Here is a 17,817-nt window from a genome sequence, read left to right on the forward strand (position 1 = left end):
TATCCCATTGAGAGCATTTGGCATTTGGGGCAGTTTTATTCATAATTTCCATTATACATTGTTCCTCGATTTTAGCCGGGATTACTCTCAATAAAGGTCGTGGTCCCACACATACTACACACTCCTTACCAGAGGCGTGTGCTGCCTCGTGTGCTAGCAATAGCCAATTGTTGCTGCTTTTGGACACTCCTGTAGTAACCCTAAACCATTCAATTACACCATCAATCGGTACACTTACAGCTTTTACCCCATTCTCCATTGAGTATTTAGTCATTTTTGGTTGGTCTAGCTTACTCATAGTCTTATTTACACAGATTAGAATAGGAAAACGTGGGTCAACGCCGTGGGACCATGCCCATAACAGTAATCCAAAACAGGAGGTGTTGTACAGAGTTACATTAGCTGGTCGTATATTCCCGTCGGGAATGGAAAAGGTTAATTCTAGTTGACCTCCCATTTTACGCAGTGTTGTCCTTTTAGAAAAGAAAACAGCCTCCTTGCTTTTTCCCGGTGGCCAATATTGTCCACTTTGGGTGGTTATAAAAGTACCCCAATCTAGTTGCGCAACATTTCCTGTCAAATACCACCAATATTTCACCCATATTCCTCCCCTTGTCTCTTCCCATCCTCTAAATCCCTTTAATGACGTAATGGGAATTTTGACAGAGGTGTTTGTGTTTGGGGCAACTGTCACCGTGACTGAGTCATCATACGTTTTGGATATAACCCAGGGAATGTGTGGAGAGTTCATGTCTCGCTTAGCCCGAATTTTTGTGGTTGCGTTTACAGATGTGGTTAGGGGATCCCAAAAACACAAAATTGGCATAACAGTCAGTATAAGAAAGAGTGTCGTGATGCAGACGCAATTGAAGACGCATTGTCTCTTCGAAGCAGCCATCTTGTGATTTTTTCTTTTTTTTTTTAAACAGTCGTCACTTTCTTTATTTTCTTGTGTGGATGGTGCACTCAGGTTCCTTGAGCAGCATCAGCAGAAGGTTAAACAGAGCCTTTTTTGTGAAGAGGGTCCTTCTGCCTCTCTCCAACTGCCAGGGGTGCAAAATCGGTCACCGGGATTTTATCTTCCCAAGTTGTGACTCATTCTTTGTGGAATGCCCTGGAAAAAGGGACACATTCCTCCTGTTTCCATTCGAAAGACGTCCTCAGCGAAACTCAATCTTCATGTAGTAATTCCTCAGCTCGTTAGCTGACACTGGAAGCAGTTGAATGGCCTCTCGGCTGGCACGTCTGGTCACTGGAGCAGCTGGCTGGTCTCTCTGTTGATTCCCGGTGGTGGCTGGCTCCTGAAGGTGGGGGTTGAGTAGAAGGCGGACCTCCGGCTGGTCTAATAGGCAAGATGTGGAACCAGGTGCCCCGTGGACTGGACTAGATTGACCTTTTCATCACCTTATCTGGGTGCAAAATATTTTCATTTAGTCACTAATAAACATTTATTCGCATCCCTTCTTTTTGAAAGAGCATTTTGGTAGTGTTATATAGTTAGGAGTTAGTAAATGTTAGTAAAGTTCTGTAGGCCTCTCCTGTGGGAAAAAATTCTGTTTGTTGTGACATTTAATTAGGATCCAGCCTTTGGCTGACTTTAATGACCTGAGCACATTCTTAAATGCAAAAAATGAAAATCTTTAGCCAGTTCAAATCTGACGAGGCCAATTTTGTTTACAGAATGTAATAATTATTGGAATGTTTTATAATATTTATTGTTATAGATATAGCATGGATGTGCTTCCAGCCATTAAATAAATGCAACTTTCGTCAAAAAATAAAATCAAAAAATAACATCTAACCCCAGGGCCCCAAGGGAAAAATAGAAATAGAAATGGAACATATTCACCTTATTTTCGCCGTCCCTGCCAAAACTTACTCCTTCTCCATGGTCAAGGAAATCCCCAATTGTCCTCCTGTAAAATTCATTCTCACGGACTATCTATAATTATCGCATTAAGACTAACTTTTAATTTTAAATTTATTTATTTAACATGGACTGTTTGTGTCCTTCGCGACGATATACCCAGACCAACCAATAATTCCCCCATCTGAAAAAAAAAAAAAAATCGCTTTAGAGACTCTTTCAGACTAATATATAAAGTTTTGCAGTAAATAAATTTTGCTTGCTTTTTGTTTAGAAAGAGGGGAAAATTTTACATTTAACCAGCAAATTCGACAATGCGTCCCAAGCAACTATTTAAATTTCAAAAGAGAATTCGGGAAAACACTAGAAGACCAAACTTAAAAAAGTAAAATATAATAATTAAGATTGAAATAAATTGTATCTTATCTGTATTCATATTAGCTGTTTCAATTTCTGAAACCAGACGAAATTTACCTGTATTATCTTTTGTACTATAAAAATATTGTAGCTTATGCCAATGAATTTTACAAAGAATCTCAGTTTTCAGCCAATTCATCAATTATTATTAATACATAAAGTTGCCCTTAGTTTTAATGTTACCATTAAGCTTGCTAGTCCCCCTTTTTGATGTTTGTCCAAAAAGCTGACTGTTTCAAAATAGACAGAGATAAACAAATCAGATCAAATCAAAATAGACATCAAACGTTTTTAAAATGTAATAAATCTGTGTGTATATAGTGTTGTCAATCAGTTCATTATATTTACGAAATGTTTTACTGTAGATGTTATCACCTTATATCTGTCAAAAATAGAGTGCAGTGTAAACAGTCAGTATCACATCATATGGCCTGGTATCACTAATTCAAGGAAAGCATTGTTTGTGGGGTTGAGTCACCATCGTAGTGGACAGTTCTGGACGCAGGAATGCTTTAAGGACGCTTGTGCAGAGCATATGGAGCAGTTTTTCATAGGACAGTTCGTGCGGAGCATTGTGTGCATTGGGCAGTGGAGCAGTTTTTCTTTTATCACATTTGTATATGATGGCACAGTCATTGTTGCAACAGGTGGCGCCAGGAACCTCCCCTCTCCATCAGGTATTGGCAGGATGTTTTGTGATGATGGCTGCATCACGCCCCTCTGATGGTGGTGGCAGTTGCAGTTTCTTTGTGGGTGGGGGTTTTTAAAGAGGTCTGTGTCCCGCCAGTTGACTTTGTTCCGAAATAATGACCCTTGACCAATAATCCTCACTCGACTGAAAACATTAAAATCTGCCCCAACAGTATTTAGGTTATAACATGTCAGTAAATATTAAAACCAAAAACTTCCTTTATTAAAAAAATTAAATAAAAATAAAAATAATAAAAAATAATAATTAAAACAATGAAAGTTTACAATTTTAAATAATTGCTAATTATATGTCAATATTTGTTATGGTTTACAATATTTAATTTAATATGTTTTGCATACCTTCATAAATAATACTTAGGATAAAATAGGACAGATATACTCTAACAATTTACAAATATAGTTAATTAATAAGTGTGTAGTTTTCAATTAATGTTTTCTCAATGGAGGCCGCAGCCCGTAAAGTCAGCCTTTGGTCAAACGTCAAAGCAGGAATGATTTTTAATTACATAGCACCTCAAATTATGTCAAAAATGTGTTTCTTCCAGATAGCTTCCCCAGTCTGTTTGTAATGAGACTTCAAATGTCGAATTCAAAGGTTAAAAATATTCAGGAGAGATTAAAATTACTTTCTATTTATAAACGTCGGAGAAAAAAATAAATAAAAAACTCCTTTTAAATTATAATTAACACATTACTTCATCCCCAGGACCGGAACATGGCACTTTGGTGCGACCCCAATTGTCCTTAATGGGTGTGTCTCCTGATTCTGAAAAGATATTTAAAATTTATTAAACAATGTTCTCGCGCACAAACAAAATCATAAGGGAAAAAAACAATCATCTATATAAGAATTATTCCACATTAATTGCCATCCAAGTTATTTGTTTTTAGTTATTATTATTATTATTATTAAAATAAGAGTAGAGACTAAACTATTTAATCTAAAACAATCACACAATTAACATTACCTTTTATAAAAACATTTTATTTGACCTCATTACAAAGATTGATGGCTGTTGGCATTTTTTAACCCGAGAAAGGGAATGAGTCATAGCAACTACAATCAGTCAAAGCCACCCATGCTCTACAAGCATAAGACATGCATCTAAATTTTATAATATCTTAAAACTATACCTCTCTATGTTATTTGTGTATTAATATTCGTTCGTTTTATAGCAAACATAATTTTTAAATATGACGTATTTGCACTCTTGAAGCCAGTTTAAGTATTCAACATTAGTGCTTAAGAAATTTATGTAAGGGGCTTATAAAATCAGTTACGGCAACAATTTATATAATGTCGTTCAATTATTTAACGCAGACAATTGCGGGTTTTAGCGTTAGAAGTTTTATTAGTAATTTTACCGTCTAATTAATTTATCCCGTTTAGCGCTTATTAAACGGCTTAATTTGTTTTATTACATAAATTTGTATTATACAGTTATTTTATTTGCAAAGCAACATTTCAGTATTCATCATTTTTTCAATACACTTTTCTTAAAGATACGTCCGGGACTCTCCTCTATATAAAATTACATACACTCATAACATTATTAACGGGCGGTCGCCGTGTACGCACATTCAAAGTTAAATTGCCGTCATTAAAACCATCGAACAAATGCCATATCTTATTAGAATAAACTAACCTTTTTCACAATATAATCAAGTCCCGTCGTTCAATATTAATTACATTTTAAGTCATTATTTAAACGGTATGATTAATCCGGAAGCTTTAATTCCGACTAGCGGAAGTCATATCAGGTCAAATCATTTAGTCTTATATCATTATTTAGTTATATAAATGGTTATAACTTCACAAAAATACCTAAAGCTAGTATTCTAGCATTATTCATTATTTTGTCAACAAGCTTTCGATCATTTCTGGCTTTTCTTCCACTCGAAGAAATTACAGATGTGTGTTGCACCAGCTCATCTAGTTCGTGACGTTTTTTCACACATGCAAGTTCAACGTTCTTCATCAAAGAGATTAGACACACTGCAGATTGTAATGACGGAAAATAACCTTTTCTACAGCCGTCTTGCATCCAGTCGCAAAGTTCTTTTTTGTTTCTCGTTTAGCCTTTGTAGGTAAAATCCCTATAGCCACAGCGCATGCGTTCCCAATTTGTTTATCCAGCGTCATCCCATCTAAACTCAACGGAATCCCATTCGGGTCAAACCACTGTGTTTTGAGTTCAAATAGAGTGTCCATGTTTCGTCTTAATTATTAACTCAGGTATTTTATAGCTTATTGATTTGTATTATATTATATTATATTGTAAATTATCATAGTTCAGTTGTATTAATATTTAAATGAAGTGACGTCTCACTTATAACAGAATTAATCAACTGTTCTCGTCGCGGTCCCTTTAAGATTTTACCGTAACGTTAGAGTTTCTTCACCGATCAGACGGCATACACACAACGGACAGACAAGACATGTCGTTTTGTACGACATATCAACACATAAATATCCGGATGTCAACTGCGCTACCCCAGCTTCAACAGTTTCTTTGTCTTTGAATTTTAATCACGAATATTCAATAGACCTATTGGCTTGATCTAAAGCGTCGTATCAAATATGCTTTAGTCAGCCCGACTTACACGAGTTGAGTCAATACATCTTATCTCTTATATCTTGTCTAAGAATGTCAATATCCAATTATTCATAGACCTATCGATTAATCTTAAAACGGCGTATTAAGTCCGTTTTATGTCAATCTGACTTCCATAAGTTGAGTCTTTTGTCCCTAGAAAATGAAGCAGTCGATCCTCCCGCAGCTTTAATCGGCAACACTTATTCAAGGATCTTCGTTATCTAATTACCCAAGAATCTATTACTCATAAAAACAAAGTGTTTGTCTCTCCCGCGCATCAGGCAGGGATCAAGACAAAGATGCTTTTTGAGCCGACTTCTCTCAACTTAAATATGTATGGACGTAAAACCAATGCCCATACATCTACCGCTTGGTTACAACAATAATGTTTCCCCAGCTGATTTACTCTCAACTTCAACAACTTAATCTTAATCTTAACCTCATATACACAGACTTCAAATCAATTATCTACGTATCTATCGTCTGTAAAAACCAAATTGTAAAGACAAAATGTTTCCCAGACTGACTTACAAGCGATCGCTATTCAATTCAATGTGCACCACAAATATGTATACTTCAAATACCGTAGGAAATTCCACAATTATTGACTCCATACAACCAAACAACTTAAACTTCTACCTCTGCTCACACAAATCTCACCCTTGATTTGGCTATCTTACAAGAACGCATGGCGGCCGGAGCGCTCCTAGACAGAAAGAATTCCTCAAAACGTGGATAAGATCTCCACTTACCTCAATTAATATGGCCAGGAATTCAAACCGTCCGCGAACGCAACAACCGTCAAACGCCTTGCCGTCGGAGGGTCACCAACTGAAGAAGGTATATTAAAATCACCAACTGAGGGGTGTAGTTAATCCATAACTTTTTGCGTGTCCAATAAACCAACTGGTGAGATGAGAAATGAACAGAGTTTCCTGCGCAGGATAATTCTTAAAGGAGATCTCCTGTTGCACCATCGAATCAAACTCCGACAAGTTCTGATCAACAATGCACACCCTCCTCTCGAAGGGCCAGCCTTTTATTACAATTCAGTCTCCAAGCAGAATATCTCTCCCTTCATGAATGAGCAAATGTGTTATACAGTTGAAGGACATGTCAAACAATAGAACTCTTAGTGCAGTTGCAGCTGTCTTCGTCTCTAGCCAAAATATGTATATTTTCAAGGCACTTTTCATATTCTTCTTCATAACAAAATCTCACTTTATCATTTGACCCAAAAGCACCAATGACCGTGACTAATGGAAAAGCAAAACAAGTTCTGTTCAAGACCACAATGTACGTGTACAAAATAAAACAAGAAATTCTGGACCAATCAGTGTATAGCAAAATCAAGGGCGAAAATATGTTTTCGTACAAAGTGATGAGAAGGAACTTTTCTAGACTAAATAATATGGTCCCAGCTTTAACCCAGAACATACGAGGTCAACATCATGTGCCCTGCTCAGGACACAAGACACTTTGACAAACTTAAAATGAAGAATTAAATGTTCATGATCAGTAACAATAATCGATATATGAAAATAGGTATTAAAATGTTATAATATCCTTCAGTATGAATGTGTATATATGTATTTATACGTAAGTGTATATATGTATGTGTATATATGTATGTGTATGTATGTGTGTATATATATATATATGCATATATATATATATATATATATATATATATATATATATATATATATATGCATGTACTTATATGTGTGTATGTTTATATATATATATGTGTGTGTATATATATATATATGTCTGTGTGTGTATAGATATGTATGTGTGTATATGTACGTATGTATATGTATGTATGTATGTATGTATGTATATATATATGTGTATATGTATATATATATATATATATATATATATATGTGTGTATGTATATATATATATATATATGTGTGTGTATATATATATATATATATATATGTGTGTATGTATATATATATATATATATGTGTGTGTATATATATATATATATATATATGTATTTATGTGTGTATATATATGTATGTATATATATATGTGTATGTGTGTGTATATATATATGTAAATAAATAAATAAATTGTCTCTTGTAGGTGCTTTATAATGGAGGACAGAGGTTACCTGGTGGCCCATCCCACTCTCATTGACCCAAAAGGTCATGCCCCTGCAGAGCAACAGCACATCACACACAAGGTATAAAACCCAAGTTACCCAACATCATGACACAAAGCTCAAGTGCACATTAATTACACAAACGGATACTGTATATAAAATACATGAACAACACGAGTCACGACTGATTGTTTGTGCCATTCTGACTAAATAAAGATTGTATTATCACAATATGCTGCTATTGACAGGAACCCAATTTATATGCCCATGAAGACAGATATTTTTTATACATTAAAAAATAGAAACATGGGACAATTGTTAACATAAAATATATTGTATTTTTAATATGTGTTAAAAATATTTTAATATATTTATTTTTTTATTGTCAGGAGCCATTGGTTGCCAATGATATATTGAACCATCCCAACTTTGTAAAGAAGAACCTGTGCAACAGCTTCAGTGATCGCACTGTGCAGCGATTTTACAAGTTCAACACAAGCATCATGGTAAGAAAAGACTGGTAAAGGGAAGCCTTTGTAACTGGTGATGTAACGCTGCCACCATGTGGTCGTCTTTGTTGGTGCAATGATGAATTAGGTATCAGATTCCCTTTGTGCCTGAAGCTTTCGCCACTGTTAATTCATTAAATTGATCCGGTGATTGTTTTTCCTGTTTTGTGGATGCAGTAACTCTTTTCATATTCACATTCACACCACCTTTCTTCCTCAGGGGGACTTAACCAACCTTGTCCACGGCAGCCATTGCTCTAAGTATCGTTTGACTCGAATACCTGGCACCAACGCTTTTGCCGGGATCGTCAACGAGACGTGTGACTCTCTGGCCTTCTGCGCTTGCAGCACAGTGGACCGCCTTTGTCTCAATTGCCACAGGTACCATCTCACATGACAATGACCGCATTCAATTTCCAAATTTGAATTGCACATATGTTGGTGTAGTAGAGAAAGAGTTAAAAGACACATGTTTTATCTCCTCGGATTCATCAAATAACTTCTTTATTTACATTTCAGAATGGAGCAGAATGAGTGTGAGTGCCCATGTGAGTGCCCTCTAGAGGTGAATGAGTGTACTGGCAACCTCACCAATGCTGAGAACAGGTCGGTCATGTTGAGCCACATTACAGTTTGTTCTTTTCTTGTAAATCTTTTTCAGTGTCATATATGAAAGCCATTCAATATAAAAGATCAGCCATTTTGTATAATTGTAAAATTTAATACAAAAAAGTAAGCTATAATAAAACTAAATAGGATAACCGGTAATACTTAACTCTTTCACTGCCAGACGTTTTCAGAAACGGGTTGTCCCCACTGCCAGCCGATTTAAGCATTTTGAGTGATCTTTCAAGGTCCACAGAAAATGTTGTGTTTGGACTATGGAAACACACATACTACCAGATGAAAGATTGGACTCTCAGCTTTCATCAGAAAAAAAAGTTTGTTTCTACCTTATTCCGTTCTTCAGTAATCAACAATAGAAAATGGTTACTTTCACCGAAATTCTCTCTTTTGAAACAAAAAACGGAGAAAAAGAGCTTTTTGTGAAACGATGTTATTTCATGCACTCTAGTGAATTGTACACTTCTTTTTGTCCATGAATAATGCCACAAACAACTAAATAGTGCTTTGACAGTGAAAGAGTTAAAAAACATTTTAACTATTATTATTTTTTAAAGTTACCTTCTACCTCTATTAGAAAGACGTTTATGTAAAATGTCACCTGTCGACTTCTCCATTTTGTGCCAGATTGACAGTTGAGTATATAATATGGCTGAACCGTTTGATCTAAAACTTGACCAGTCTAGCTAGCAGCCCAATGTCCAAGAAATAGCACATTACTTAGAAGTTTGGTTATCATTGTGGGAATGCTGAAGCACATGTTATTGTGATTTTTATTCTTCACACTTTATTGGCGTGTAACAACTCCCACACAATACTTCCGTTTTACATTGTTCAAATTTCAACTTGCTTAAAAAATTCACACCTGTATATAGTGTCTGATTTCACATTACTTACAGTATTTGCACATTTTAACTTTAAATATCAACTTTTTCCCATTCATTTTCAATGGGACAGACATTGAACATTTTCTAAATCCTACTTTCCACGCCCACTTCCATCCATACAACTCATCATCATTACCACATGTCTAATACTACTCAGTGGTGCCGTTGGTAACGTGCATTGAATCATACCATCGACTGTACATTGCAAATATATTCATGGCCATTATGCTAAGTAATATGCATGTATACCAACTGGCTACCATATCAAGAAATGCGTTATAATTTTACTGAAATTATTAAATGCATGTTATCTTTCAGCATCAGATGACACTTTTCAAAATAAATACGCCATTAGCATGATTTCAAACAAGTCACGTTAGTTAGCTCAGTGGTTAAAGCAAGAGCCTGCTGCTGAGCACCTGGGTTCAAATCCCACTTGGACCACATTTTAGTACTTTAGTAATTTATCTTTCAATTTACTTCATTAGCACAAGCATTCAAATCTTAGCATTCAATTAACTCTTTCACAGCCAGACGTTTTCAGAAACGGGATGTCGCCAGTGCCAGCCGATTTAAGCATTTTGACTGATCTTTCAAGGTCCACAGAAAATGTTGGAAACACACATACTACCAAATGAAAGATTGAACTCTCATCTTTCATCAGAAAAAAAAAGTTTGTTTCTACCTTATTCCGTTCTTCAGTAATCAACAATAGAAAATGGTTAGTTTCACCGAAATGCTCTGTTTTGAAACAAAAAGCGGAGAAAAAGAGCTTTTTGTGAAACGATGTTATTTCATGCACTCTAGTGAATTGTACACTTATTTTTGTCTATGAATGATGCCACAAACACCTAAATAGTGCTTTACTTCTAAAACGCTATCACCAACAATGAAAAAGTGTTTTTTGTTTGCAAAATACGTTTATTTCCATTCAACAGTGTAACAATTTGACAAAACAATTTCGCAAACTATTTACAAATGTGTGCAACTGTGGTACTATTTACAATTATGTGGATGTTTCAAATACAGTTTTTCTTTTTGTAACGCTCCCATGCGTGCAAGGAGACGCAGCAGGATTTGCACAACAGATTAGTTTCACTTGCGATGGCTCCTTTCGCGTGCAGACGTTACACTTTCTTGACGGCCTTTTTTTCCGGGGAATAGCAAGTAGCAGACTGTACCCACTCCTCCGATGAATATGCATTGGACTCGTCCGATTGAACGTCCGCCTGAGCGTGCTCGGTTGTGCTCCGCGTTTTCCGGTGTTAGCATCGCTAGCCGGTGAACCTTTGTGACGTCGTCATAGCCGCCGCGTCAACGCTTGCAACTTCAGCGTCAACCTCGGAGTCACCATCATCATCATCGATGATGATTATCGTCGTCATCAATGTGCTCTTTAGCGTTGGTCGATGCCTTTCGTCTTTGAAAAAAATTCCCAAGTGTGAGCTGCTTGAAACCGGTCGCCATTGTTCGCTTCTTCAGCCATCTAGCTCCGCCTCACGTCTTCTACTGCCGCGTCAATGCTTCCAACCTCGGAGTCACCATCATCATCATTGATGATGATCATCGTCGTCATCAATGTGCTCTTTAGCGTTGGTCGATGCTTTTCGTCTTTGAAAAAAACTGCTCGAGCATGAGCTGCTTGCAACCGGTCGCCATGTTCTCTTCCCTTCCCCAGCCATTGTCCCCTCTAGCTCCGCCTCACGTCTTCTACTGACGCCTACCCAATCTTGTCAAAAGAGAGTCATTGCTGCCATCTAAAATATGCCATGCCAAAAATAGTCATTAGGCTAACTAGATCTGCTTGAAACTTTCACCACAGCTGGCCAAGGCTTTCCTCCACCCGTTTAAAAAAAATAAAAATAAAATAAAAAAATTGGATGACGTCTTTTAACGTCATTGGCGGCCCTCCGTAGGTTTTTACTTGACGTCTTTTAACGTCCATGGCAGTGAAAGAGTTAATAGCATTGAGCTTTTCAGCATTCCCACGCAATTTCTGCAGGAATTGCACTTTGTTTAGTTCTTGTATATAATCGTGATGTTTTAAATTTCTTTCATTTGCCTCCTGCTGTTCTCTTTGTGTGTGCTTGTTTAAATTTCAACAGATGTATGCTCTCAGCTCCATTGTAAATGTCTGGGAGTTTCTTAATTGAATGTTCTTCCTTCTTCTGTCTTTGTCTCAATTGTCTTCTTTTCTTTATGCCAAACTGTCCATCATTCAGTGTTTCTCACATCTCTGCTTTCACCCACCTCCTTTCATCAGGCATCGCAAGCCTCCAAGTGTCATGTCCGCCCTCGCTTTCAGGAAGACGTGCAATTACTATTTTTCTGCATTTGATATATCCCCCCCCCCCCCCCCCCCTCCTTTTGTTAAAGTCAAGTAATAGTTAAGCTCATCTTTTGGGAGCTCTTTTGCATTCATTTAACTGGTAAAAAATGTGTGTTTGACAGAAATCCTAGCTGTGAGGTGCATCAGGAACCAATCAGTTTGAATGTGATCGATCCCAGTCTACAGGACACACTGCCTCAATGTATCAACTCTCGCTGCAGCCAGAGATACAGCAGCAGGTGAATACATGCACGGAATTAGTCATTCTACATACAACAAAAAATGTAGGGGTTCCTGTTGACTTGCAAACATTGGGATAATAATAGTACAAGTACTGTATTCTGTTTCAGCGATTGTTTTGGTGTTTTGGATTGCGAGTGGTGCATGGTGGACAGTGATGGCAAGACCCATCTGGACAAGCCATACTGTGCCCTGCAGAAGGAATGCTTTGGGGGTATTGTCGGTGCAAAGAGTCCATATGTGGACACCGTGGGCCTCATTGGTGAGTCATTTAATGATCTGTATAACACTCAAGATGCTTGCAGTAACAATAACATCCAAAAATGTTTTTGTAGACCACAGAAAAGCATTACATGACTCTTCCTTTCATTTAGTTTTGAATTTAATTATTATTTTTTTGCTGTTTAACTCTTTGACTGCCAGACGTTTTCAGAAAAGGGATGCTGTGGGTGCCAGCCAATTCAAGCATTTTGACTGATCTTTCAAGGTCCACAGAAAATTTTGTGTTTGGAACACACATACTACCAAATGAAAGATTGGACTCTCATCTTTCATCAGAAAAAAAAGTTTGTTTCTACCTTATTCCGTTCTTTAGTAATCAACAATAGAAAATGGTTCGTTTCACCCAAATGCTCTGTTTTGAAACAAAATACGGAGAAATCAAGCTTTTTGCTAAACGATATTATTTCATGCACTCATGCAGTGAATTTGGCACCTTTTTTTTCCCATGAATGATGCCACAAACACCTAAACAGTGCTTTACTTCAGTAAAACACTACTACCAACAATGAAAAAGTGTTTATTGATAGCATAATACGTTTATTTACATTCAACAGTGTAACAATTTGACAAAACAATTTGGCAAACTATTTATAAATGTGTGCAACCGTGGTACTATTTACAATTGTGTGGATGTTTCAAATACAGTTTTTCTTTTTGTAACACTCCCCTGCGTGCAAGGGGACGCAGCAGGATTTGCACAACAGATTAGTTTCACTGCGAATGCCCCTTCGCGTGCAGACGCTACACTTTGGTGGTAGATGTTCTGATCCATCTTATCCACTCCATTCATGGTGCCATCGTAGTCCAGAACCAGTGTCTTCTCCGTGATCAGACTGTACCCACTCCTCCGATGAATATGCATTGGACTCGGGGTACTCTTCGTCGTCCGATTGAACGTCCGCCTGTGCAGAAGTGCTCGGTTGTGCTCCGCGTTTTCCGGCGTTAGCATCGCTAGCCGGTGAGGCTTTATGACGTGATCATAGCCGCCGCGTCAACGCTTCCAACTTCGGCGTCAACCTCGGAGTCACCATCATCATCATCGTTGTCATCAATGTGCTCTTTAGCATTGGTCGATGCTTTTCGTCTTTGAAAAAAATGCTCAAGCGTGAGCTGCTTGCAACCGGTCGCCATTTTCTCTCATTCTCCCCTCAACACTCTAGCTCCGCCTCACGTCTTCTACTGACGCCTACCCAATCTTGTCCAAAGAGAGTCATCGCTGCCATCTAGTGCCCAAAAATAGGCATTATACTAACTAGATCTGCTTGATACTTTCAGCACAGCTGGCCAAGACTTTCCTCCACCAGTTTCCAAAAAAAACAACAAAAAACATAGTGAACGTCTTTTAACGTCTTTGGCAGTCCTCCGTAGGATTTTACTAAACGTTATTTAATGTTTTTGGCAGTCAAAGAGTTAATTGGCACTCTCCCTGCAGTCAGATGTTTTTTAGTGAGCATAATGAATTGTAGGTACACAGTGTACCTGGAGCCATCATTTGTGTATGCTTCTGGCTTGTTGCAGCAGGTGTAATTTCAAATACTTTCAAACCAACTTCTGGCCACCGCCCTTTTGTCTCCTTCAGATGAGGAGGTGGCATCTCTGAACATGATCAAAAGTGCCCCTGTGGGTCCGGTTGCCGGGGGTATTATGGGATGCATCATGGTACTGGTATTGGCCGTGTATGCTTACAGACACCAGATCCACAGGCGCTCGCATCAGCACATGTCGCCACTGGCGGCACAAGGTATGACTGTTGGACATTTGTTTGTTGAACTGATTACAAACCAAAATTATGTCTGTGCTTTCAACCAGTTGATCAACAATGTTATTTATTAGTAAAATGGAGTGCTGAGTTAAAATTTTGGCTTTTGAGATCTGATTAAAGTGATTTAACAGAACTTGCTTTTGTTTCTCTTTACTACAGATGAAAACGGAATTGGCAAAGGCTAATTCATCCATAGAGAGATAGAGAAATGTTAGATGACGGCGCACTGAAAACTCACAATACATATTGTATTATTGTATCAAATTGTGCATATCAATACAAATTGTTCTGGAAGTGAAGTTCTGTAGGTTGGTAGCTCAGGGTTCTTCTGCACCAGGATGCCACAAAACAGCAGCAATTCAATACTACTGCACAATAAGCAAAGCAATATTTGTCTTGCTTTGGCTGTCTTGAACACAAAAATAGCGAATAAACAAGAAATGGTGTTGTCAGAATATGTGCCTTTAATGCTATTTGGTTGTCACAATGTTTTTTTTTTTTAAACATTCCCAGCTTTTTAATGCAGTGCGATGCATCACAAATGTTCATGTTAACACAGACTCTCTTACATTCTGACTCAATTTTCTTATCCTCTCGTTGCATCAGAAATGTCAGTGAGAATGTCCAACCTGGACAATGACCGAGATGAGAGGGATGATGACAGTCACGAGGACCGAGGCATAAGTAAGTTGTGTTTGCAGTATCACTTGACGAGGATGTCCGTCATTAAAATGAATGTGAATAAAACATTGCATCATTCAAAAAGTTCCCAGGTGCCTTAATAAAAGATTTCTGACAGTCTCCTGTCAAAATATACACAGGATAAAGAATGACAGTATACTTACCTCATTCACTCCCAGCCATTTTCACTGAAGCAACCCACTTTGTTCCCGGCTGTTTTACTGGATTTTTCAAGGCCCACAGAATGTTGTGTTTTATTGCTATAAAAATATGGAACCTCCCAAAAGAAAGATTAGAGTCTCTTCTTTCATCAGGAAAAAAAGTATATTTGTATCTGTTTCCATTTTGTATCAATTAACATTAGAATATAGCTAAGTTTCATCATTAATGGGGGAAAACAGCTTGTTGCAACATGGCACTGGTTGATCTCTTATACTTACACTGGTAACAATTTTAGCTAACGCTCATCTGTGCTAATAGTTGAGCTTTGCTAACATTTTAGCTTTGAAAAATGCTTTCATTGTAGTCTGGCAGTCACTTGAGAGAGGGGCTTCTTCAGTGAGCCTCACTGCCAAGTCATGGGCGGGGTAACTTAGTGTAAGGGTGGTTATTTTGTAAAATAGCCCAATTGTAACGATGCAATTCTAACTGCTCGCATACAGACACATTTTGGGACAAAGGCAGATAACAAAAGATTTACAGTTGATGGCTGTTTCACACTTGATGGGTTGGCAGGCTTTCCCTATTTACTATTTGCATAAAAGCAATTAAAAAGTCTATTTTCCACTATGAATCAGTCCCCTCTAAAATATGCTCTCCTTACTTTCAGTAAGTAATACTCGATTTATTGCTGCGGTGATCGAGAGGCATACCCACACTCCAGAACGACGACGACGGTACTGGGGAAGATCTGGCACAGAGAGTGACCACGGTAAGACACTTTATTTCATCTCTCAATTTTTGGGGGCTTGTTGTTGTTTTCTTGTTTGTTTGTCTTTTCACTTTTTCACTGGATTTGTACAACCCATGCTGAGTCCAGTGAATGGTTAGCACGGGTGCAACCCACAGCAGAAGTCCATATTTGGGTTTTATATCCAAGAAATATACTGGATAAATGATGGTACTTTACATTTGCGGTTCTGTACTGTTCATTTTGTTTTTGAACATATCTTATTGGGAGTGCGTTAGCAGCATCCAGGCTCTGGCATTCACTGGATGTGGGTGGATGGACAGTTCCTTTCACGTGGGCTCTTCACGCCCACGCAAGGCATCACGCTTCAGAGCATCTCTGCTCGTTGTTGCATAACTGATGACAGAGAACAAATGATAAAGAAGAGTGGGCTAAGAGAATCTTTTGGTGCAGTGTTTTAGAACGTAGCGACGTGCGATGAAGCCATCGAGGCAAACATGTTGGGTAACGCAGGATGAGGTCATGTTGAGTGGAAGCCAAATGGTCGCTCTTTGGTAAACAGTATGCGTCATATCCGGATTGCTCCACGTACAAAGAACGAAGAGTAGAGTAGGAGATAGTAGTTGAGTGGCTCACTCAAGGACACTTCCACTCGCCACTTTCCCCAAGATGCAAAAGTGATGAAAAATTAGACATCTGAGTGCAACACAAAGGCTACAAGGAAGATGAGTTGGAAATAATCGAGTGAGTGAGGGTGGGTGGGTGTTAGTCCATTAGGGATTCAAGGCAAATGCATTACTAAGTCGACACTTTAAAGTCGCTGCTTCTCTGCGCTTGAGTCAAAGGTGTCCTCCTACAACTGACTACTCCTAAGTATTGACTTAAGTCTTTTGATTCTCAATACCATTCTTGTTGACATAGTCACTACACCCTTCATTTTGCAACCCTAATTTGTATCAGTTTAATCAAAGGGGAAAATTTACATTTGAATGCCTTGTATGCAAAAAGTGAGGTCTTCGAGTGGCTGCTGACTCATCAAATGTGAAATTGATTATCCCTATTTTCTGAAAATTGTGTGATTCTTGGAGAATTTTTACAAAAGCATATAGCACACATATTAATATCAAATTTCAATTACTATAGCAAATATGCACAATACTCATTCATGATGACATGATAAAGGAAGTTTGGGGTGGGGTATTTGAGTGTAATTTGTGGTTGTCAGTATTTATTGTTTGAATGCATCACATTGTCCCCCTGCCAACAATCACATTCATCACTGGTTGTCCTGCTGGCCCAGTTAACTGGCATGCTGGCAAGCTTTTCTATGACCTTAGGCTTGATGTGATGTACAAGAAAAACTGTTCATGAAAAACTATGTATATCCATGTTACTGTTGTATTATTGTGTGGCAACATATGGTGGAAACAAGCCTGGGGAGGGATTCCATTTGGGTGCCAAGAGTGTTACTTCCATGCACATCTATGGTATGTTCTTGTGTTTTACTGCTTTTGAAGTGGTCCCGTTTCTTTCGCAACCACAATAAATTGGACATTTTTGGATCATTAAGGATTTTTTTGTTGCAAGAAAACAAAAAGCACTATTTTGTGAAAAATAAAATAAAATAAAAAATCCCTTAATTAGAGCAGTGAGAGGGAACAGACAACGTCTTACAGATAATGTCTACACATAAATTTCTACCATGTCGCTCTGTTTAATCTACGGGTTACATGCAGCATGTCAAACTACTTGTAAAGCTGATGCAATTGTCAACATTCCACATACACCGCTGACATTTTGACTGCAATTTGTTCATCAACTGTGTGGCAATTGGTTCGGACAGGACAGCTATTTCATGCCCCAAAAAAATTCACCTTTTTATGGA

The 17,817-nt window shown here is 37.8% G+C and overlaps 1 protein-coding gene and 1 long non-coding RNA gene across 2 annotated transcripts in view; one reads left to right on the top strand and one right to left on the bottom strand.

Moving 5' to 3' along the window:
* LOC144063126 (uncharacterized) overlaps positions 1-6,313 on the bottom strand; it is an 8,020-nt gene extending 1,707 nt beyond the window's left edge. Inside the window, exons 1-2 of the long non-coding RNA XR_013296501.1 lie at positions 5,019-6,313; positions 1-3,761 (exon numbers count right to left, since the gene is read on the bottom strand). The exon at positions 1-3,761 is cut by the window's left edge and continues 1,707 nt beyond it. This is a non-coding gene — a long non-coding RNA (uncharacterized LOC144063126). The remainder of the gene's footprint in view (positions 3,762-5,018) is intronic.
* The window catches only part of cachd1 (cache domain containing 1), an 89,779-nt gene that overhangs the window by 68,264 nt on the left and 3,698 nt on the right, over positions 1-17,817 (top strand). Inside the window, exons 18-26 of the mRNA XM_077584664.1 lie at positions 7,690-7,789; positions 8,098-8,214; positions 8,438-8,598; positions 8,737-8,823; positions 12,180-12,296; positions 12,408-12,559; positions 14,159-14,320; positions 14,948-15,025; positions 15,852-15,953. Coding sequence (XP_077440790.1) covers positions 7,690-7,789; positions 8,098-8,214; positions 8,438-8,598; positions 8,737-8,823; positions 12,180-12,296; positions 12,408-12,559; positions 14,159-14,320; positions 14,948-15,025; positions 15,852-15,953 — 1,076 coding nt within the window. The remainder of the gene's footprint in view (positions 1-7,689; positions 7,790-8,097; positions 8,215-8,437; positions 8,599-8,736; positions 8,824-12,179; positions 12,297-12,407; positions 12,560-14,158; positions 14,321-14,947; positions 15,026-15,851; positions 15,954-17,817) is intronic.

The sequence above is a fragment of the Vanacampus margaritifer genome, chromosome 13 (genome assembly GCF_051991255.1).
Source record: "Vanacampus margaritifer isolate UIUO_Vmar chromosome 13, RoL_Vmar_1.0, whole genome shotgun sequence".
In the NCBI taxonomy this organism is placed as follows: Eukaryota; Metazoa; Chordata; class Actinopteri; order Syngnathiformes; family Syngnathidae; genus Vanacampus; species Vanacampus margaritifer.